The 24,153-nt window shown below is 46.8% G+C and overlaps 1 protein-coding gene across 4 annotated transcripts in view; it reads right to left on the bottom strand.

Annotated features, from left to right (window-relative positions):
* Positions 1-24,153, bottom strand: part of Pacs2 (phosphofurin acidic cluster sorting protein 2) — a 63,057-nt gene that overhangs the window by 27,383 nt on the left and 11,521 nt on the right. For all 4 annotated transcript variants that reach the window (XM_050131960.1, XM_050131962.1, XM_050131963.1 and 1 more), the window contains exons 2-4: positions 5,390-5,477; positions 3,847-3,936; positions 1,417-1,542 (exon numbers count right to left, since the gene is read on the bottom strand). In XM_050131960.1, coding sequence (XP_049987917.1) covers positions 1,417-1,542; positions 3,847-3,936; positions 5,390-5,477 — 304 coding nt within the window. The remainder of the gene's footprint in view (positions 1-1,416; positions 1,543-3,846; positions 3,937-5,389; positions 5,478-24,153) is intronic.

Genomic DNA, 24,153 nt, shown 5'->3' with positions numbered 1-24,153 from the left:
GTGCATGAGCCAAGATAAAGGTGGATTCTCTTTACCTAGCAAACCCGCTCTCTGGCCTCCTCTACTGGGAGGTTAGGGAACTTCTGCTAAAATCAGGCCTGTTTGCCTGTCTGATCACAGCAGCCTACTGCTCTCTGGGACATCCTGAGAAAGGCTTGCCCCGCCTAGAAATTCAGAAGCATGTTCTGTACCAGTTCCTTCACCTACAAAGTACCTTTTGGGCCAAGTAGGGCCCCAGGTAGATGGGCACAGACAAGGCCCTGCCAGGAGGCTTGTGCCTAGCTCAACCCTGTTCTGCTGCCAGCCCTTTTCTTCATGCTTCCTCAGCTTCCCTGGCCCAGAACTCCTGGCCCCTGGCTAGAGTTGGGCTTCTGGGAACATCTTGAATTGGTACTGGCTGGCTAGGCACAGTCCTGGATAGTAGCAATTGCCACTTCAGCACCTCTGTAGCTCAGCACTCAGGAACTCTGACCACCAGGAGCTGGTGACACTGAGTTACCACAACAAAGGGCTGAAGCCAGATCAACCTGGGGTCAGCCTCAGGTGGAGAGGATAAGAAACAGAAGAGGGCAGTATGAGAGGATGAAAAGTGGACTTTGGGAACTACAGCTACTGAGTGAGCGGAGCCTTAGGAGTGACAGGATACAAGAGGCATATCATTCTTAAAAGCATAGGTGCTGCAGCAAGTATACCTTCGGGATGGTCATTTTGGCACAGCCTAGGAAACTGAAGGAAAAGCCTTTGTCCAGGAGGATAAGGAAGTTCCAAGTGACTGGATTTGGTGCTTAGGCCAGAGCAGAGGAAGAAGAGGAAGGGGGACCTGAATGCACAAGTGGCTGAGTAGACGCTGGCAGCCCAAACAGCATGGGTAGTTCAGGTTGGGGACAGTGCCAACCTCAGGTGGCCACCAACACTTGCTCCAGACACTAAAAGGAAATCCAAAAGATGAAAGCTCTATGACCTAGGGATAGAGTGGCCAATGCTGAGCTGCCCCTTCTCCCAGGCCATTCCTATAGCTAATAAGAGTTCAGCTGCTCAGCTTGGCGGCTTCATCTGCCTAGGAGCGCATGTCGTCTCTTCAGTCTCCCCAGAACACAGAGCCTCCAAGAGACATGCGAGTCTGCAGCTGTTGTCCTTCTGTTTCCTGCTGCTCATCTGAGCTGCTAGGGCAGAGTGAAGTGCAAGCACTCTTCTGGGAAGTGGAGTACACCTGGCTACAGGTACAGGAGTAGCCACACTGTGCAGCCTGTGCAGCATAGGGCTGAGGACTTGGGAAGTATCCACAGAGTGGCGCTCTCCCATTACGGTGGAGCCCAACCCTGTGGATTCTCTGACGACTTGGAAAATGGTCTATCAGACACATAAAAGAAATCTGTTCAGAGTTCTGGAGCCCTGGACACCAGCCCAGAAACCTACCTCAGCCATGTTGATAGAGCCTGCAGCCAATGTTTTATAGCCGAGGATTGTTCTGTTCTTGTATCGCTTTCTGCGCTGCAGCATGATCTGGAGCTTGTTGCCTTCTCTCTTCAGGAAGTGGGGGTACTATAGACACAGGTAAGCTTGTTTGAGGCCTGGTGCAGCATAGCACAATAGACCACCCCGAGGAACACCTGCTGACACTGTTAAGGCCTTGCAGTGTCCTGGTCCTTACAGCCCTTCAGCAGCCCACCCTCAGGAATCTGCATTATCAGTGAGGCTACCTTCTGCTTAGTGTCAGGGGTTCCATTTCTACACTAATGGAACTTATCTGTTAAACTATTTGGGATGGGTTTACATGTTTAGGGACATTTGAAGAGATCCTGGCAGCGTGTCAGTACACAACTTCCCACATGGTCCTAAGCCTCTGGTACCCTCCCAAATGTGGGAGTAACTGGGTGCCTTCTGCAGCTGACCTTGTGCACCCCTTGGCTAAACTGCCAAGCAACATTCCTGTCTACTGTAGGTTACCATGCCTAGGACCTGCACTTGTGAGAAGGGGCTTCACTGGGTGAAAGCAGTTCCTACAGGATTCTCAGAACTCACAACCAGAGCCTGGTGTACATCCTGGAGGCGGGGTCTCCAAGCAGGCTGGTCATTCATACACATTTCTCAGAAGCCATAGGGGCCATGTACTTGACACGGGTGCGTTTGGTGAATTATATTTCAATAAATTGGATTCTCTGTAGTAGTGCACAATACCCAGAAGCAGATGGTCTGGGCTGACAGTATACATTCTCCACAAGGCACTCAAAGGACTCTGAATTTAAGACACTGAGTTTTCTGAGTTTCTACATAGTCCTGCCAATCTTTGCTAAGCAAGAAAATAAAATAACCCTACTTGATAATACATTTGATCCTTGTCATGCTTAATATTGACTGTGACCTTGAAGGATCTAGAATCGCCAGGAAGACAAGTCCCACCTAGGGTGCTCCAGTCAGGAGTATCTAGACTAGGCTATCCTTTCAATGCACCTATGAGGGATTATCTAGATTAGGTTAACTGAAGTGGAAAAACCCACTCTAAATATAGGTAGTTCCTCGGGTTCTAGGCTGGAGGAAACGAGCTGAGCATCAGCAATCACTGCTCCCTGATTCCTGACTGTGGGTGCAATGTTACCAGCTACCTCAAGCTCCTGCACAGCCTGGACTTCCCCCCATGATGAACTGCACCTGAAACCATGAGCCAATAGAAACCTTCCTTAAGTTTACCTCTTACCAGGTATTTTGTCACAGCTATGAAACAGCTAACACAGACCTCATTATCCATTTTCTTTATTACGAGAGAGGGTGGAGACAGAATCAATAAGATTTTCCAATTTTTTTCCTTTTTTTAATTGATATTTACTGAGCTCTACATTTTTCTCTGCTCCCCTCCCTGTCTCTCCCCTCCCCCTTCAAACCTCCCTCAAGGTCCCCATGCTCCCAATTTACTCAGGAGATCTTGTCTTTTTATACTTTCTACTTCCCATGTAAATTATATCTATGTGAGTCTCTCTTAGTGTCCGCATTGTTGTCTAAATTCTCTGGGATTGTGGTTTGTAGACTGGCTTTCTTTGCTTTATATTTAAAAACTACTTATGAGTAAGTACATGTGATAATTGTCTTTCTGTGTGTCTGGGTTACCTCACTCAAAATAATGTTTTCTAGTTCCATCCATTTTCCTGCAAAATTCAAGCTGTTATTTTTTCTGCTGTGTAGTACTCCATTGTGTAAATGTACCACATTTTTCTTATCCATTCTTCGATCCAGTGGCATTTAGGTTGTTTCCAGGTTCTGGCTATGACAAACAAAGCTGCTATGAACATGGTTGAGCACATGTCCTTGTGGCACGATTGAGCATCCTTTGGATATATACCCAAAAGTGGTATTATTGGATTTTCTAATTGTTTAAGAATAAACCTTGGCCAGGCAATGGTGGCACAAGCCTTTAATCCTAGCACTTGGGAGGCAAAGATATGTAAATCTCAGTGAGTTGGAGGATAGCCTGGTTTACAGAGCGAGTTCTAGGACAGACAGGGCTGTTACACAGAGAAACACTTACTTGGGGGAGGAGGGGAAAAAAGAATAAACCTTGATCAAGAGAAGATTAAAGTAAGAAAGGGCACAAGTAACTCTGACAAGGGTATGGCCAACATCCAGGACACTGAGAAGGGTGTATCCATCACTCAGAGAACTGATGAGGAAACATGTCCCTCACCCCCAAGGAATTAACCAGGGTATGTCTATCACTCTGAGAGCTCTGCCAGGAACTGAGTCCATCGCCTCCAGGGCACTGAACAGAGTTGCCATCACCCTGCGCACCAAGGAGGAAGAGTTCATTATCAGAAGCACTGACAAGGGTCCTCATTATGCAGGTGTCAGACTCACCTGGAGAGAGAAGGTCAGCGCCAGGTCTGTCTCCACCTGTCCACTGGGAGGCAGCACAATCTCGTGCGATCTCAAGACGCGTTTGGAGCCCTGGAAGGAAACACCCTTCTGATCTAGAGCATGTTAAAGTGAACCAGCTTAGAGCATCCTCACACCAGCACTCTGAACTAGCATAAAGAAGGCCTCAATGCATGGGGATGGGGTGTATGGGTATGAGTAGGAATATTTGTCTGGACCCTGAAAACCTGATTTCACTGCTGGGTTCTGCCCAGGAGATGGAAGGGGAAAACCAAGAACAGCTACTTCCTAAGCAACAGTCACCAAAGCTCAGCACAGGGCACTGATGGCCTCTGTAAGGACAAGGCACAGCTATGGGTGTGTGAGCCAACAACGTACGCCACTTAAAACACATATTGTCACAGGGACAGGAAGGACAGCAGATGTTTAAGACATATTCAGACTGCGCAGGTGACATAAGGGCAAAGGCGCACAAAGCCAAACGAGTGGAGACTTGCCTGCCTGCTTAGATGCCAAGAGCCCATAGCACCTCAAGGGAGAAGTAGTCTCCTACATCTTTACCATAAACAGAAGCCAGGCCTCCTTGAACTCCAAGCACACATCTCAGGGAAAAATGAAAGAGTCCTGCATGGATGGGAGGGTTCTGTGTGACAGAGGAGACCCTGAATGACAGATGAAAGTCTTACCGAGCACAACTGTTACAACAGGTCTAGGATGTGTCTAATGCCACAGGTAGTATGTGTGGGGTCAAACATGAGCTACTTCATCCGGGCGATGATAGCACATGCCTTTAATCCCAGCACTTGGGAGGCAGAGACAGGCGTATCTCTGTGAGTTCAAAGCCAGCCTGGTCTACAGAGTGAGTTCTAGAACAGGCCCCAAAGCTACAGAGAAACCCTGTTTTGAAAAACCAAACAACAACCAACCAACCCCTTGAAAAACAAGATACGGGCTACTTCAGCAGGACCCAGGTACTCCTGGAGGAGGGTCATAGGTCAGTAGCACACAGGTGTCCCCCTCACCCAGGCACATACAGGCCTGCTTGGTATGAGGTTGCCTGACACCTGCCCTGCATATGTCACACAGCTGTGAAGGGTCATCAGTAGAGGGCCACCAGGAGCTCCATCTGAGCAGCCAAGAGTCAAAATCCACATTCTGCCTCCTGAGAGTGGACCTGGAACCTGCAGTCTTCAACATAGCAAAGGCAGCCAAAGGGCTAGTGGATGTGGATGCATCCGGAGGGCCAGTGAGGCTCTCCCCAAGAAGGGTGGGATCCAAGCCTATCCAGTTACAAGCTGCTCAAGGAACTCATGAGGAGTGGACAAAACACTGGGATAGGTTCTAGTCCAGAAAGCCCCTTGTCCTGTCTCCTCTTCCTGTTCTTGTTCAAGCCTGTCACCCTGGGAGAGGCATGAAAGAAAGCTCTGGGTGGGTGGCTCAGTGTAGGGTAGGGTCTTTGAGAATGGTCCAGGGACCATGTGAGAGTGAGGCTGGCCACACTTGTGGGTGAGTGCTGAGGGCTTACCTGCATCTTGACAGCGATCACCACGGACAGGAGCTCCTTCTCCAGCTCCCGGAGCACTGCCAGTTTCTTTAGGGTCAGGCTACACAACCTGCAAGACACAGGACAGCCTTGTAGCATGCTTCCTATTATGCTGGCCAGCTGCCCAGAAAGCTGCGGGTCTGGCCCTGTTTCAGCTACTTTGGGCATCCCTGTGAGGGGCACAAACCAGGAGGGGCTGGATGGAAAGGTCAGAGAAAATACATCTGAATGCCAAGCATGTGAAACTGAAGAACAGGGAGTTTTCCAAAGGCCAGGGTGCTGGCACCAACAGGACAGCTCTTAGCTGTGGGAAGACAGTTTTCCACCCCAGGATGGCTGCCCATCCCATGCTGTCACCTCCATGAAGCAGGCATGAACTCACCTCAACATTCTGCTCTACGGCTTCCGACCTACATGGAGACAAGTGCTGCCTACTAAGGGGAGTCTGCTGACATGCCCAGGATCCACTGCAGCTGTGCAAGCATTTGCCAACCAGTGAGCACATAGTCTCTGGGTCGCCTTCTGCAGAACTCTATGTCTGACTCCTTCCCAAGTAAGTGCACACCTTCCCGGAGTTACCTGTGTCACCCACACCTGTGCACACATTCTAACACACTTATACATACATACATGAGCCCCTGAAACAACCTCTTGAAGACAAATAGACCCCCCCAAAGGTGTGAGAATTGCACACCTGCCTTGGCACTTTTCAGAAACCTCCACAGCAATCTATAAATACTGATAGCTTTTCTACCTAAATCCTGCTCTATGACACTTGTCCAGTGGGGCAGCACAATAAACATGCAGCTGTCTAAATTAAAATGGCACTGATACCAGGTGTGGTAGCTCACGCCTTTAATCCCAGCACTTGGGAGGCAGAGGCAGGGGGAACTCTTTGAGTTTAGCTTGATCCACACAGCAAGTTCCAGACCAGTCAGGGATACACAGAGAGACCCTGTCTCAAACAAACTAATAGCACTGCTTCACATTCAAGACAAACACGTCCTTAGAAGTCTAGGTTGGGCCCCAAATGGTAGGTCTGAAATTCTGCTTCCACACTTGATCTACCACAGGTCCTCAACGTGACAATGAAGTAGCAAGAAGACAAGAGGCACAGCGCTGGAGCTTGGCTTCCTCTCACATGAAAGCAACACGCTTCTGTCCTGGTGCCTGAAAACTATGTGTGGGGAAAGTGCTCCCTCAGCTGCCCTTCCTACCCTGGCCACAAGAGATGTCAAAAAGCTATCTGTGTCACACAGGAAGTGTCAATCACTTTCATGGAAAAAAAACAGTGATCCACTTAAGAAGGAACCCTCTCTATCTCAGCTTTATGACAAGGACCCTATTCTACTCTTCTGGGTTTAAGATGGGACCTCACTGGTCCTCACTGACAAGGTGACTAAGACGAGGCTGTCTGCAATGTACCACGTTCAGATAAGAGAAGGGACAGGATGTGCTCTGACTCAACATCAGGAGCTGCAACCTGGAGGCAAACACAAGTATCCCAGGCAGTCTGATGCCGGAAAGCCAGGAGCTCAGCCATAGGTGGGTGGGAGTGTATTTCAACACCTATGGTCACCAGACAGAGCAAGATCAGCTCCTAATGGGCCACCAAGGTCACCAGCTAAGCTGTACATGCAACTCTGGGAACCTGAAGGACTTCGCCTCACTATCTGGGAAACTATACAAATGAAAACTTACAAGCTATCTCTTTCTGGAATTTTCTATGTAACATTTTCATACCACAGCAGAACTTGGAAAACTGAACTATGGGAAATAAAACCGCAGTTGAGAGGTGGCTGATCTCACACCTTCTTTCCTCCTACTCTCTCTCTCTCTCTTTCTCTCTCTGCCCTTCTTCTGAAGAGGTAACTACTGCTTCCCCCATTCTCCCCCCATCTATCTCTATCTCTTCACTCCATAATCCCCCTACCCATTAAATAAACTCTATACCCAAGCTCTCTCCACATGGCGTATGTCTATCTCCCACCTTATGCAGTCTCCCACCCGCCAGGGTCGCGCCACCGAGCATCTTTCAACTGTGATAGCAAGGCAACTGGAAAGCACACAGTTACCTGGGAAATGGCTCTGAGGAGACAGAGTCTCTCAAAGGAAACTAGGAATTGTCAGGAATGGAATAAAAATGAAGACAACATGTCAAAATTTGTATGAGCATCAATGCTTCTGCTGTAAGAAAAATTTCCAATGAGTACACTAAGCTGCACAAAAAAACTAAGAACAAGGAGAGAGAGAGAAGAGCAAACTGAACACAGAGAAAGCATTAGGAAGGAAACAATAAAGATAAAATCAGAAACAACTTGAAAATAGAGAAAATAAAAACCAGATGCTAGTCCTTTGTGAAGACTGAAAAAATTCATAAGACTTCCAGTCAAACCAAGATAAAAAGAAGACAGAAAATTCTCTTTATCAGGAAAAAAAGTGCACTAGCGATCTCAGATATTCACTCCACAGCAGACAAAACAACCCTTACTGCTGCCACCCTCCAAGCTTATCAAGCTGAAACTGGTAGTGTTAGTAAAGCCAATGAAACACAAATGCTCTGAAGAAGAAAACACTGGCAAATTCAGAGGCGTGGAGCAGCGCTTGCCGAGCATGCGTGAGGCCTGAGATTCCATCCAGAACACAGGAAATGCAAGCAGAAGACGGGGGGGGGGGGGGGGGGGCCACAAACAAATCTACATACCATCTCTAGAAAACACACGAGAAAGGAATGCCTCAACTCAGGAGATCATCATTGCCTTTCTATCAACAGCAGACAAAAACAGCCCAAAAATAAATTTACAAAAGCTGGGTTTGGTCGCTGGCACTCACCCACAGTCCCAGCACTCAGGAGGCTGAGATAAGGTGATCTGGGCCACACAGTCAGACCTTGTTGAAAGAAGATCCAGGGTGAGAAGCAGGAGAGAGGAAGGGACTAGGGAAAGAATACTACAGTCTTGTCATGAACATAGATGGAAGGCTCTTCTGCAGGTTATTTGCAAGCTAAATCTACCAAAACATAAAGATATTCATTATTATACACGCCCAAGTGGAGATTTGTTCTAGGAATAAAATGCCAATTCAGCATTTGAAAACAATTTTAATTGACTATTTCAGCAAGCTAAATAAGGGGAAAAAACAACAAAACAAAAAACCCACATGTACTCTCAATCAAAATACTGTGGTTTGGTTCAGTTTCCTCCTGGAGTCATGCATTAAAGGCTTGGTGCCTGTGCCACTATTGGGTGGTATAACATGTGAGGAGGAGGACTCAGTGGAGGAAGGACCATGGGACCCAGCTTCCTGGGTTTGTTTTGATTTTGTTGCTGGCTATCATGTGACTAGCTTTCATTACACCTGTGTTGCCATCATGACGGCCATTCTACCACAGATTAAAAGCAATCTCTTTAAATTGGAGCCCTCTAAGTTGGTTCCTTGGATGTTTGCTATCATGCCAGAAGTCAACTGACACAGAAAGCTGGCACCAAGTGAGGTTGCTGTGGCAACAACTGAAGACGCGGGGAGTCCCTTGGGCTGTGCAGGAGGAATGTGGTAGTTTACAGAAGGCTGGGAAAACTCCAGCTCACTGGGCAATTCTGACATTCACCCTAAAAACTCCCAGCAAGCCAGGAAGAGAAGGAGCCCCTAAGTCTGCACCGTCACAGCAGAAGCAGAGCCTGTTCCCCTTCAAACAGGATGGAGGCTGGCCTGACTGCTCGCACCGTGTTTCACGAAGCTGGCTCCTGCCCAGGTCAACATACAAGGCAAGGTGGCCGAAGACACAGGGTCAGAAGTAAAAAACAAAACCACCACTGTCTGCAGACAGCAGGATTGTAAATGAAGAAATCTAAGGACTGTAAGAAGAGTGAGAATAAGCTCCTAGGGCACAGGTTTACCAGGGTGACTATAAAAAGCACCCATGAGCCACATCTTGCTCCCAATAAACAATTGGAAGTCAAGTATTCAAAAACATTCATTTATACTACTTCTAAATAAAGAAAATATTTAAATCCAAAGTAAATTCAGGCCTGTATGCTAGAACTACAAATGCTGGGCTGACAAGATGTCTCAGTGGGTAAAGGCATTCGCTGTACAAATCTGGCAACTGAGTATGATCTCTGGAACCCAGATAAAAGCAGCAGGAAAGAACTGACTTCACAAAATTGTCCTCTGACCTCAATGCATGCATCTGACCCGGTTATTTACATAAACACATTAATAATAATAAATAAAAGTTTAAAGGAAGCTTTGAATGTTGATGAAGAGATCAACAACATTAGGAAACTGAGAGCCAGGCTACAGGCTATGGGTCAGTCTTCCCCAAACTAGTCTATTGATTTAGTACTATTTCAGTGAGACCACAAGAAGGGTTGTGTGGCTCAAGATCAACATGCTGATTTTAACTCTCACATGTGAAGGAGCTAGCACATCTAGAACACCTCTGAAGAAAGGGAAATAGAGTCTAGTTTTCCTGCCCTAACATCAAACCTGCACACAATGTGATGCCCACAGAAGGGGAAGCAGAGGTGAGTGGTCAGAGAAAGGATTATGAATTGGAATCCACCAAAATTTAGGACTCTGGCTGAAATGGTGGCCCACACTTTTAATCCCAGCACTTTGGAGACAAAGGTAAGCATCTCTCTATGAATCTGAGTCCAGCCTGGTCTACATAATGAATTTCAGGCTAGCTAAAGCTACATAGTGAGAACCTGTCTGAAACAAAAAAGACTTTCTTCTGCAAAAATCACTGTTACAAGACAGACTTTGGAAATGGAGAGCTGGCTCAGCTGGCAAAGTGCTTGCCATGCAAACATGGGCATCTGAGTTCCATCCTCAAGCTCCATGTAAAATGTAATGCCCGTAATCTCAGCACTGTAGAGGCAGAGAAGAATTTCAGGGGTTCTGTAGACCAGAACAACTGGTATACTCCAAGATCAGTGAGAAATCAATCACACACACGTATGTATGTATGTATGTATGTATGTACATTATGTATTTATTTAGATAGAGAGAGAGACTGGGGAGATGGCTCACTGATAGCTTCACTAGCTTCTCTGATACCCTCTTTGGGCATCTGTGGGTACAAGCCACACAGGTGGTACACAGACACACATACAGGCAAAACATCCGTAACACATAAAATAAAACGTAAACAAAAAATAAAGAAGTGAGCGAAGTGTTTGAACAGGACCTTCCGCTGGGATGCAGCCCAGGACGACGCCCAGCATCACTAGGCACTGGTGAGACTACAGCAGAGCTGCTCACAAGGAGAACAAACACCAGCATCAGGCACCGGCCAGAAGGAAGAGCAACTGGAAATCAGTCTGTAAGTTTCCATGAAGCCACACACAGCTCTCAGCACAGCACACAGCCCTTGGAATTTAGCCAGGGAAAATGAGTCTGTTCACACCAAGATCTACACATGAACATTCACAATGGCTCTGTTCAGCAACCCGGATGTCCTTCCTACAAATATTCAGAAACCACAGTCAAAGGTCAACAGTTAAGAGCATTTGTTGCTTTCCAGAGGACCCAGACTTGATTCTTAGCATCTGCAAAGTGGCTTACAATCAATCATCTGTAACTCCACCCCAGAGGGTGTTAGAGACACCCTCTCTGGCCTCTCTGGGTGTCACGCATACATGCAAACAAAACACCATAACATAAAATGAAAACAAAAACAACTTTAAGGTATGTTTTAAGCTGGGCAGTGGTGACACATGCCTTTAATTCCAGGAGTCAGGAAGCAGAGGCAGGAGGATCTCTGTGAATACAAAGTGAGTTCCACGACAGTCAAGGCTACACAGAGAAGCCTTGTCTCAAAAAACAAACAAACAAAAAATAATATATATGTTTTAAAGAAGGAATTGCAAAGTCAGTTATGGTTAACTATAGGGACACGGCACCTCTGGGTCATCATGATGGACAACAGAGCCCAGTGTCAGGAAGGTAGCACTGTATCCATCCATTCTGAAACATATACAACTGGTGGCATAGGTGGATCTATGGTCCATTCTAAAGAGGCATCAGGATTCAATTAGACAGGGGAGCAAGAATGCTAACACATGGCACTTAGGAATAAAGACAATCCTGAGAGAAGACGTGTCAGTGAGGAGATGTGCATTTAAAGGCAATGCAGTTCCCCTGACAGGTGGCACACGTTCACATCTGAAAGTGATCTGCCAAGTATCGAGTGTTACCATCTCCTCTTTTACTGCATCCATTCAATGTGTGTGAGTAAAGAAGCAGCTCAGGGGCTGGAGAGATGCTGGAGAGGGTTCAGGGAACCCCAGAACCCATACAATGTGAGAATGACAGGCACCCAGTGTTCTTGAGGCAGAGACAGAGGATCCCTGGAACAAATGGGATAGCTGCAGTAGTCAAAGTGGTGAGTTTTAGGATCAGATGAGACACTGTGCCTGAATATGTCAGATGAAGAGTGATCCTGGGGACACCAACATAACCTCTGGCTTCTACATGCATTTGCACAAACATATATGCAAAAACCACATGAGAGGAAGGTGGCATAGGTAGCAGGGTGGGGGCGGTAGTGGCAGCAGCAGTAGCCAGAACAAAGTTCAAGGTCAGACTGGATCACAGTGTGAGATCCTGTCTAAAAGAACTAAAGCAAAAACAAAAACAAAAACAAACAAACAAACAAAAAAAAAGAATCGGCATGGTGCCCAATCCTACAGAGCTCTCTTTGGTTTTAGGAATAGTGTGAGGTAGCAGGAGTCAGAGCAGCTTGCACCAACATGAGCTAGCAGGTATTCTCTGCAAAAGAGTAGGGGGTTTTCTCGGAGACAAAGCTCACACTAGCCCTGCACTCATTACAGCTTTTCCCGTTGTCCTGAAGAGGTGGTGCATATGCTAAAAATCTACTCTATTCTTACTCTGCGGGTTGCCTCCCATGCTAGCTAGATCATGGTTTCCCTTTTGTGGGAAGCTAGTTAAAGGTATGAACAGGTCAGCTCTGGAGAAATCTATGCATGGGTGTCGTTTTTGGTGGCAGGTCCCTTGCTTACTTCCTCCCTACCCAAGGACAGAACCCAACTTGAACCTAGAAGTGGAAGTCAGCACCAAGAATGAAGTACTACATGGCCATCCCATGCCACATATCAAAGAAGGAAGCACAGCTAACTCAGCACTTCATTTTTGGCTTCCAGATACCACCAAGGTTGGCCTAGGTAGGCATGCTACCTACAGCATGAGACACAGTCCACTGTTGGTTGGGCTGGACCTTGATCTAATCTGACCATATCATGAAGGCAATGCTGGCTAGGGAGGCTGTGGAGTAGTTAAGTAAGGGATGTCTGTTGTCTCCTCTCACTCCCAAGGTGAAAGACCTAGGAGTCAAGGAGGTGGAGACCTGTGAGGGGGCTTGTAAGGAACCTGACTGCAGCACCATTCTTTCTGCCAGGTGAAGATACAAAAAGATGGCTAATGATCCAGGAAGTGACCCCAACGACACTGATCTTGGATATGTAAGTCTAGGAGGGTGAGGAGGGTGAGGACTGGTTCTAAGCCTCCACCTATAGCTCATCTAACATTAGAAACACTGACAGTCCCTCAGCCGACACAGATCAACTTGTCTTGAAAGCAGCATATTTATTTCATATACATTCTAGAACTAGCTTGCCAGACCTTAAAAGAAATATGAATAATTTTATGAGAACAAACTTCATGTAGGGACAAGTGACACTTATTGACCCTGAGTCTTTGCTTCTCTGCTTCAGGCCTCAGATGTCTCCCCTAAGTCTTTCCTCCTCTGTGTGCATCCCAACCGAGGCATGCTCGGTAAACTGGTCCACCACTGAGATCTGCCCTCAGCCCTTTTTATCTTATATCAAGGCAAAACCTCACTAAGTTGCCTGGGCAGGCTTTGAACTTTCAATCCTCCTGCTTCAGCCTCCTGAGTACCTGGGTTTACAGACATGCTTCATCCTGCTTTGTTGTCAGCAGGTAAATCTGTTGAGTTTGAGGCCAGACAGGGATACACAGAGAAACTCTGTCTCAAAAAAACTAAATAAATAAACCAATGAGGTTGACTGATTTTGTGTCTCACTGCACTGTCCCATATTTCCAGAGTAGTTTTGATAAGAACTGGAGAGACAGCTTGGTGGTTAAGAGCATGTCCTGCATAAATCCTAAGGACTAGAGTTCAGATCCTGGCATGTGTATAAACAAGCTGGGCATACACGTAGATATAAATAGCATGTGTGTAAACATGTTATGCACATGGGTATAACAGTGTGTGTATATAAAAATGTTATATACATGTATAAACAAGCTGAGCAACACATGGATATAAACAGCATGTGTATAAACACGTTCTATCTACATATGTAAAAACAGCACGTGTATAAACAAGCCTGTAACCCTAGCCTTGAGAAGCTGATGCTTTCTTCAGGTCTCCACAATGCAAAGGCACGTGAACCCACACAAACATGTGCATACACTGAGACAGGGAGGGAGGGAGGGAGGGAGGGAGGGAGGGAGGGAGGGACAGTTGAAATAGCTCTCTCTCTTCTGGCTTCAAACTACAACTTCTGATGCCTGCCTGTGTGCTGATGCAACACTGCCTGGAATTTTCTGCAGGGAGACTATAAACTTTGTTAGGAATTGGAAAACAAATTATATGAGTTTCTCCACAGACAGACACACAGACACACATGTACACACATACAGATACATACAGACACACATGTACACACATACAGATACACACACACACACACACACACACACACACACACACACCAAGAGCTGGGGAGATGTTTCAGTCTTTAAGAGAACATACTGCTTTTGTAGAGTTCCCAGCACCCACACAGTGTGTCTTACAACTGCTTATAACTTGAGCTCCATAAAACCCGGTAATAACTTCTGGCTTTTGTAGGAACTTGCACTCACATGCACATACCCACACAGAAATAAGGCAAATACACATAATTTAAAACCAAATTTAAAATTTTTATTTATATATAGGGGCAAACACATATGTCACAAAGTACATGTGGATGAGTCAAAGGAAACTTCCAGGAGTCAGTTCTCTTTCCATCACTTAAGTCCCAGGGATTAAGCTCAGGTCAGCAGGCTTGGTAGCAGGTCCCTGTGCCCACTCAGCCATCTCACTGGCCCTATTTCTTTGGTCTTAAAGACACATTCAAAGCTCAGCAGATGCTTTTCCTCAACCTACAGTTGACTAAAACACCTATGACCAGTGTTCCAGATTATTACACACACACACACACACACACACACACACACACACACGCATCTTGAGGATGACACTCAGGATCTTATAAGACGTACACTGAAGATAAGGCTTACTGCATTTTTACTGAGACCTACCACATAAGGTCAAGAGTGGAATTTTCCACCTGAGGCATCATGATGCTCAAAATACTTTGGACTCTGGAATATTTTGGACTTTGGATTATGGATTTTTCAACTGATAATTTACATTTTTCTGAAAAATTATCAAACTTTCATGATGTGGGAGTGTCATATATCAATCTGTTGATTTCATTGGTTAATTAAATAAACTGCTTGCCCTAATAGGTTAAAACATAGGTGGGAGGAGTAAACAGGAGGAAGAGGAAGTGAGGTAAGACTCCTCAGACAGATGCGAGATAGCTCTGCTCTCAGAGACACGCGATGAAGCTCTGACTCAGGATGGACGTAGGCTAGAATCTTCCCGGTAAGCGCACCTTGGGGTGCTTACACACATTATTAGAAATGGGCTAGTCCAGGTGCGAGAGTTAGCGGAGAAGAGGCTAGATATAATGGGCAAGCAGTGTTTAAAAGAATACAATTTGTGTGTTGTTATTTTGGGCATGAGCTAGCAGGCGGCTGGGGTGCTGGGGACTGCTGGGGACGCAGCCCCGCCGCTCCTATTTCAACACTTTCATACTTACTGACAATGCTATGCTTGATATTTTGGTTTTTGCTTTTAGTCAGGGTCTCATTATGCCAACTGGCTGGCCTGGAACTCTCTCTGTAGACCTGCTTCTATCTCCCGAATGTTGGGATTAAAGGTATGTTACATTATATTCAGCTAGTACTGTTGTTTTTGTTTATTGTGTATGGTGTATATGTATACATGTTTATGAATGTGCACACATACATAGAGAGGCCATAGATCAACACCAGCTATCTTTGATTGTCTTCCGCTTCATTTTTTTAAAAAAGATTTTTATTTATTTATTATGTATGCAGTATTCCACCTGCATGTATGCCTGCAGGCCAGAAGAGGGCATCAGACCTCATTACAGATGGTTGTGAGCCACCATGTGGTTGCTGGGAATTGAACTCAGGACCTCTGGAAGGGCAGTCAATACTCTTAACTACTAAGCCATCTCTCCAGCCCCCCTCACCTTTTATTTTGAGTTACTGCATCTGGAGCTCATCAATTCTTCAGGTTCATCCAACTATGTGTCAGAATGCTCTATGAATAGTGTAGATAGATCACATTTGTTTATCTGTCATCTGTCTGTGGCACGCAAGACTCTTAGCTGCTGTGAATGTCATGGTTATGCTTTAATTTTTTTAAGAAATGGAACTGCTAGATCACAGAGTAATTATAGGCTTAATTCTGATACATGTGCATACATCTTCCACAGCAGCTGCCTGCTGTTTACAATCCCACCAACAGTACGTACACAGGGCTTGAATGTAACATCAATGAATATCTCTGTGGGGCTGGAGAAACATCTCAGTGGTTAAGAACATGAGCTGCGCAGGGTAGTGGTGCACATCTTTAATCCCAGCACTAGGGAGGCACAAGCAGGAAGATCTCTGTGAGTTCAAGGCTAGCCTGGTCTACAAAGCAAGTTCCACTACAACCAGGGCTGTTATACAGAGAAATTCTGTCCCCCCCAAAATAGAATAGAAAGGGGGAGCATGAGCTGTTCTACTGTGCCTGATTTTGGTTACCACTTCAAGTGCCCATATCAAGATGTTCACACCTGCCTGGAACGCCTGCTCCAGAGGATCTGATGCTCTCTTCTAGCCTCCATGAGCACCTGTGTGCACACGTGGCATTGGCTTACACAGATGCACACAAATGCATATAAATGAAAGTAAAAACTATTTTAAAAAAAAAAGAAAGCCTCTTGTGAAGAGGATTGGTCTATAGCTGTCTTCCATATACAGGACACTACAGCCACAGAGATAGTGAGGCTCTTGCCCAACAGCCCACTCTCGCCCACTTGCAGTGTAGGGACACATAGCCTCCACTCACCACACTACCATTCACGAGGTAACTCGGGGCAGAAAGGGAGCAGAGGACATACACATGCATGTACACGCCCACCTCATTGGCCACTCTAAAAGAAAAGGTTCCACAGGCCTAAACAGTGTCCTGACCACCAGGAACCACCCCAGGTCCTTGTTGCCCTTGCCTCCACATCTTTTAGAAGCCCATCAGCCCTCCCCTGCCCTCTGCCCAGTCTGTACCAGAGAGGGCTCTGACCTGGGGCTCCACATCACTGCAGTCAGATTCCCTGCTCTCCCCGGGGCTCTACTGTCCAGTATCAGTAACAGAAGACAATGGACAGAGGCCTTGGGGAGAGACCTGGTATCTGTCTGAGACATTCCCAAGAATATGCTAGAAGGGGTGAGCAGGTATAGAAGGCTCATCCATTTCTCGATCATCTGTGAGGGCTGAATACAGAATTTATGAGGGCCTGGCCCATGAGCCTTGAAGATGAGGCAAGCAGTGTGGCAGAATGGCAGGGGCAGGCTCCAGAGATGTTCTCAGTCTATATGGCTCAGGGAGCGAACACCTGGGCTGATCCTCATACAGTAAAATACCAAGTCTTTCAGATATGTGGTCACCCCAGGTTAAGTAAGGGAACACTGCTTTAGGTGACAGTTGAAAGGTCAGCATAGAAAGGGAAGACCTGTAGAAAAAGAACAAACCAAGTAGAGAAACGAAGGGCAAGGCAAGTAGGGCCATCACTTCAGGAGCTGGGTAGTGCAGGTGGTCTGTAGATGTCACACCTGTTGCTGTGACTCTAAACGTTCTACCCACAGCAGCAGCTCCTGAGACGAGCAGCTCAAGGTATGTGAACACAAAGCACACGCATATTATACCCACTGGCTAGGAAGAAGACAGCAGGCAGCAGCTAGAGAAGGCACCATGCAAAGGAGGCTCTTCACATCCCTGCCACCACTGCAGTGACTCAGAACCTGCATACTACCACTCAGCAGCCCCTGTCACCCTCCTTCCCTACAGCCTGAACTCTCACCAGTGAGTACTTTACAGAATATACAGACCAGGATCTCCTCCATCGAAGTATACTCAGGCAATGTCACTACCAGAGAATGTCCTGGCCCAGAGCAGGTGACAACTGGCCACTATGCACCACCCTAATAGCACTATGGAAACTAAAGGTATAAATGTACTTTATGGATTTCTGAAACCACACTAGCATCTTGGCTGGACTTCTAAAAACACTGATTTTCACCCTTTTCCTTCAGGCATGTGATGGCACACAAAAGGTTACGACCTCTGCCTCACAAAGGACTAAATCTGGGGGCCCCAAACCTGCTGACCATGTTTGTTGGAGGAAAAATTGAAGGACCTTTTGTTCAGGCGCAGCCCCCTCTCACATGCCTGTCCACGTGGGAGCTGGGCCAGCGCTGATGGCTGGCCATTTGTCTCTCATGCCCTGCAGGCAGAGAAATACCACATGCCAGAACCCTGGAGGCCAGGCAGGGTGGTGCCTACTCCTGCTCAGGTCCACATGTCAAGGCCGCATACGCAGCTTTGCCAGTTCTCACTGCAGTGAGCATCTGAGGAGAGACTTGTTGCAAGGCATACTGTGCACAGTCTTGGAGGAGCAGGGTCTACGAGAGGCTCCAGGTTCATTCACTGTACTTTGAATATCTGCTAACCTCTTTGAACCAGAAATGTACCTGTGTGGCCGAGAGCAGCTGCCAGTCCTCACTGGCTGAGCTCAGTCTTCTCCAGTGCCTAGCCCTTATCTGGACATGGGTGCTCCTGGGTAATGAGGAGAGGAGTCCTGGGGTGCCTTCTCAATGTCCCCACTGGCCAGCACTCAGAGCTAGGACAACTACTATAGAGACAAGGGTCAATGGACTGGGACTAGGTCTGATACCCAACCATGGGACCTCTACAGTATCTCCACCTCCCCATCCCCTCAGTGGCCAGCCCAATCAAAAAGGGTAGTAGAGAGGGAGGCCACTCAGTCCTGGGACCAGCACAGTCAACAGAGAGGACCCATTTGTGTAATGTCCATTGAGAGTGCAGGGAATCCTCCAAAAGGGCTCTGTGAGAGGGTCTAGGAACACACACAGAACTTAACTTGGGGCTGCACTCACCAGGCACTCCATCATCCCACCAGGAGCCATTGGCATCACCATGCTGGAACCTGCCATGGGAAGAGTCTATCCGCAGATCTCCATGGCCTGGTCTTCCAGCCCTATGACCCAAAGGTCCCAAAGGAACCCCCCCCCATTCTCCCATTATAGCCCAGGAGTCCCAGGTACACGTGTGCTATGCACCCAACAGATGAGAGAAGGGGAGCCCTCTCTACTCTGCTCCTGTCTCCTGTGTCACACGCATTATGCGGCTGTGAGGGTGTGAGAGCTGATGGGAACTGTTAACCTGATTGGACTGAGATGCCTAGGAAACCATGAGAGCAGAGCTCTGGTGTGTCTGTGACGACATTTCCAGGGACAACTAAATCATGAGCTCACCGACCTAATCAGTGAACCACTGAGGTTCAAACCTGGAACAGATTATTGGAAGATGATGGGGCTCGGGAAGTTGAGGCATGGTTGATGTTTCTAAAGCGGTCACCCTGGAGAGTCTATCTTGATTCTGACCCTTTCTTGTTTATCATGAGGTAAATAATTTTCTTCTACCATGCTTTTCTGTCTTTATGTTCTGCTTCCCCACAAGTTTAAAAGTCAGCAATCATGAACTGAAACTTGAAAATAAGTTTCATCCTTAAAAATATTTCCATCGGCCAGGCCGTGGTCGTGCATGCCTTTAATCCCAGCACTCAGGAGGCAGAGGCAGGTGAATCCCTGTGAGTTCGAGGCCAGCCTGGTCTACAAGAGCTAGTTCCAGGACAGCTAGGATTGTTACACAGGGGAACCCTGTCTCGAAAAACAAAAAATAAAAAAAATAAAAATGTTTCTGTCTTGGGACATTGGTGGTGCACGTCTTTAATACTAGCACTTGGGAGGTAGAAACAAGAGGATCTTTGTGAGTTCAAGGCCAGCCTGATCTACAGAGCAAGTTCCAGGTCATCCAGAGCTACATAGAGAAACCCTGTCTTGAAAATCCAAGGAAAAAATGTTTCTGTCAAATATCTGCCACCGTGGCAGAGTTAACACAGGCAGAGCCACCTGTGCTCAACTTCAACTAAGAAGGTGAGAGTCTGGGAGCCACCAGCCCTGGGAACATCTAGGCCTCTAGACTTAAATGCCAACACCTTTTACCTCCCGTCCTGTCCCTCACACAGTGGTTCACAGGACAGAGGGTGAAGCCAGGTCCCAGTATTAAGGACTATTAGGAGTTCAAGGCCAAGCTCAACTACATATTTAGTTTCAGGCCAGACTGAACTAAGTAACAGCCTATCTCAAAATCAAACAAAAATAATGGGACATACTCTGGGTAGATGTCGATGGATTCACTTTTCCTGTGCCTTTAACCTTGTGACAGATAATCTCCATTATCAACTTGACTGACTTTGAAAAACACCTAATAGACTAGTATCCTTCTAGAATATGAGGGTGCTGAGAGCAGAGAGACACACCCAGAGTGCAGGGGCACCATACACAGCTGGAAGCAGATGGAATAAAGAAGGAAAAGGAGATATAGCCTGTAGCCAAGGCAAGGCATGCTCTTTATTTCCTGCTGAGGTAAACAGCTGTGCTCTACCAAGGATTGGAACCTCTGAAACTGAATAAAATAAACCCCTCGTCCCTTAAGCTGCTGCTCTCAGGTTCTGACTAATTCAAATGATCAGCCCTCTAAGGAGAACCTAGGTGTGTCCCGGGCTGTTTTACCAATCCCTCCACAGTTGGCTGGCACTAGTAGAGGCAGGGCACAATGATAGTTTCCACAGGGCCTGACCAGCCCTCTCAGTTGACTACAGTGCACTGTTCCACATTGTAACTACCAATGCGGTGCCATATGGGAACATTGCCAATGAGGCAGGATCCTTACCTAAGACAGACCCAACACCTACTGGGTATAGGACACCTCTAGAGGACACAGGGAGGGGGGGAATCTCCAGTTATCTGATGACACAAGTGCACACCAAAGTCCCTGGGGGTAAAAGCCAAGCCTCAAAGGTACAAGTAGGGGGCAAGAAGCAAACTAAGCCTTAAGAACAGGGAAAGCTGTGCATGTGCATGTGTGTATGTGTGTGTGCATGTGTGTCTTCCAGTCATTTTCTAGGAGTCATGGGTCAACAGAGGGAAGGAACTGCAATGCTGCCCTGCCCACAGGTGTGGGGTGTGGCACTGGACCAGAAGGCAACAGAACAGTGCACATACCCCAGGCATCCCGTCCCCTGAAGAAGGGGAATGGTGGAGTGGAACCATGAGATTGCCTTGGATCTCTTCCTGATTCTATAGCAGAAAGACATTTGGGACATTGTTATGAATTAGAACTGCTTCTAATTGAACCTCTGGGAAAGGGGTAAGTTGCTGGATGGAGTGAACCACTATGCAGTAGAGGACTCACACACTAGACTTCACCCAACATGCTCAGACTCCAGGACCACCTGGGAGAAAAATGCTGGGCCATAACTTCCCATGTGTCTGTCCTAGGCTGAGCCATGAGGCCTCACGTGGAGGAAGTACGGAGACCCTACAACCAACCAGGGTTCAGCTAGGCCCTATACACCCCCTGCACCTCTAGCCTCAGCTGTTATAGCCACAGAGCAGGGTCCATACAGTAAGAGCTTCACAGCAAATGAAGCTCTGGGCTTCCTTTTAGGGAGGCTCCAATGCCCAGCTGCCTCCTCATAACCTCTACTCAGGCCACACAGGCAAATCCTGAATGTGCTGGAATTAGGGTACATTAGGGCCTCCCACTAGCCATGCTCATAGAGCCAAGAGTCTCACATCACAGAGTCAGCTAGCAAAGCCACCTGTGCTAAGGATGTGGAGAACAATGACCACGCTTATAAAGCATAGCCCATGGGGACAGATAAAACAACTGCACATAAACAGCTGGACACCAGCGCTCAGAGGGTGAAATATGCAGCCTCACAGACAGATGGCCTGACTGGGATCAATGCTGGTGCAGGCCTCGAAGCAGCCCAGAAACCAGAGGGAGAGACCAAGCGGTCTCCATCCAGGAGGAGATTGAGCAGCAAAGGGAAAATGTTTGAACCAGAACAAGGAAAGCCATGTTCATATGCCGCAGAGTCCCAAGGAGAATAAAACTATATCAGTAATAAATCCTATCAATTCAGACTGAAAGGAAAGCTCTTCAGAATAACAGAGACGATACATTAGCCACATGGAACAAGGGGCAAATTTATTACAAGTGTCTCAAAACCATAAAAAGGTAAGTCGGAAGGCCAAGTACAAGAGGGAAACAGACACACAGCCTCCACTCACAAGACTAAAGGATATGCTCCAGGAAAAATAAAGTCACTCCAGCAGGCAGGAGTGGGAAGCACTAGCGAGCAAAGTCAGGGAACTGTTCTGTGCAGTGGCCGCAGCACAAAGACCTGCTGAGGAGACATGAAGGCAGCTGAGCTCTGCCTGTCAGGGTTCACTCTCTTAGAGAACAGGAAGGGGTGCTGGTCCTTAAGAGCTAAGCTTCATATTTTAATGAAATTTTAAAAAAATTAGTGACTTAGAAACCCAATTTCTTTTTATCTCTTAATATTTATTTTTATTTCATGTTTGATTGTTCTGCCTGCATATATGTATGTGTACCACATGCATGCCCAGTACTTCACATCCAGAAAAGGATGTCAGATCCCCTGTGAATGGAGTTACAGATGGTTTTGAGGTGCCATGTGGGTGCTGGGAACTGAGCGTGAGTCCTCTGTAAGTACTCTTAACCACTGAGCCACCTCTCCAGTTCCTAGAAACCTAATTTTTTAAAACAGTAAATCGATTTTGGTAAACATTCGATTATTTTTCAGGAGAAAATGAGAAAAAACTATCAAGGAAAAACAAAGTATAAAATAACAAAAAAATAAATGCAAGTATATCAGTGACATGTCAGTTAAAAGCTAGTCCACAGCCTGTGAAATGGTTCAGTGAGTAAGACCACCAAGCCTGCTGCTTGAGTTCCATCTCCAGGGATGATACGGTAGACACAACCAACTCTTTCAAGTTGTCCTCTGACCTCACACATACTATAGTACATACATACAAATAAACAAATGTGAAAAATAATTGCAGAGGAACTCAGCAATTAAGAGCACTGCCTGCTCTTCCAGAGGACCCAGGTTCAATTCCCAGCACCCACATGGCAGCTCACAGCTTTCTGTAATTATAGTTCCAGGTGATCTGACACCTTCACACAGACCTATGCAGACAAAACACAAATGCACATGAATTTAAAAAAAATGGCGGAGGGGGCTGAACCAGTAGTTTAACAGTAAACAGCATATACTACTCTCGCAGAGGACCAGAGTTTGGTTCCAGCTCAGTCTCCTAGAAGTACAGTTCCAAGAGACTGACACCCTCTTCTGGTCCCTGCTGGCACCCATACTCACAAGCACATAGACAGAGACACACAGGGGGGGGGCGGTATGTGCACACAGACACACAGAATTATCTTAATATTAAAAAAAAAAAACACCTAGGTGTCTGAGAATTTAAGAGCACAGTCTAGACCCCGTGCGCAGATGACAGCAGAGTCTGCTGTAAGGGGAAGAGTGGTGGTCAAAGTAAAGAACACAAGAAGAGAGATAAAGAAAGGACTTCAGGAAACTGAGACAAGGTCGGCCCTGCAGATCTCAGAACCATCTTGAAGACTGGATATGTGAGGTTTGAGTGGGCCCAACTACATCCCAAGGTAGGCCTGGGACACACGCACAAGACGCCCAGAGGAAGAGAGCTGAGCCTGGAGAGCCCTGGGGCCAGTGCTGCCATGCAGCCTGTCACTGTAGCATAAGCATATGCCCGGAAGGAACAAGTGTGGAATGGTGATGCCTTTCCTATGCAGTACCACTGTAGCAACAGTTCCCAAGTCTCATTGCCCTTCACAGCGTCCTATCTTTGTTCCTTCCCACAAATCTCCTGGGCGTCTCTAGGCTCTAGCTAGCCTCCCAATTCTCTATAGCAATCACCCTGCAGGTGTGACTGCACCCTTGATGGAGAGCTTAGCAGTCTCCCTTCCATGGGACAAGGTACAACACAGCAGTGTTAGACATGGAACATCAGGGTGATTTTATCTTCAGATGATTTTTTTTAATTTTTTTTATATTTATTTATTATGTATACACTATTCTGTCTGTATGCCATTACAGATGGTTGTGAGCCACCATGTGGTTGCTGGGAATTGAACTCAGGACCTTTGGAAGAGCAGGCAATGCTCTTAACCTCTGAGCCATCTCTCCAGCTCCCTCTTCAGATGATTTTATTCAGTTTTATTTCTCTGCATTTTCTCCCTTAATTACCTCTGTTTTCTTGTATCCCCACTTTTCCTTCACAGGCTGGGAATGAACCAATCTCAGGTACACTAGGCAAGTGCGCTACACCTGGGCCATACCTCAGAGACCCAAAAGATGACT

The sequence above is a fragment of the Alexandromys fortis genome, unplaced genomic scaffold (genome assembly GCF_014885135.2).
Source record: "Alexandromys fortis isolate MF-2015 unplaced genomic scaffold, M_Fortis_MF-2015_v1.1 scaffold_399, whole genome shotgun sequence".
Lineage (NCBI taxonomy): Eukaryota > Metazoa > Chordata > Mammalia > Rodentia > Cricetidae > Alexandromys > Alexandromys fortis.
The sequence above is the reverse complement of the archived record's forward strand: the minus strand, read 5'-3'. Positions and strand labels throughout refer to the sequence as shown.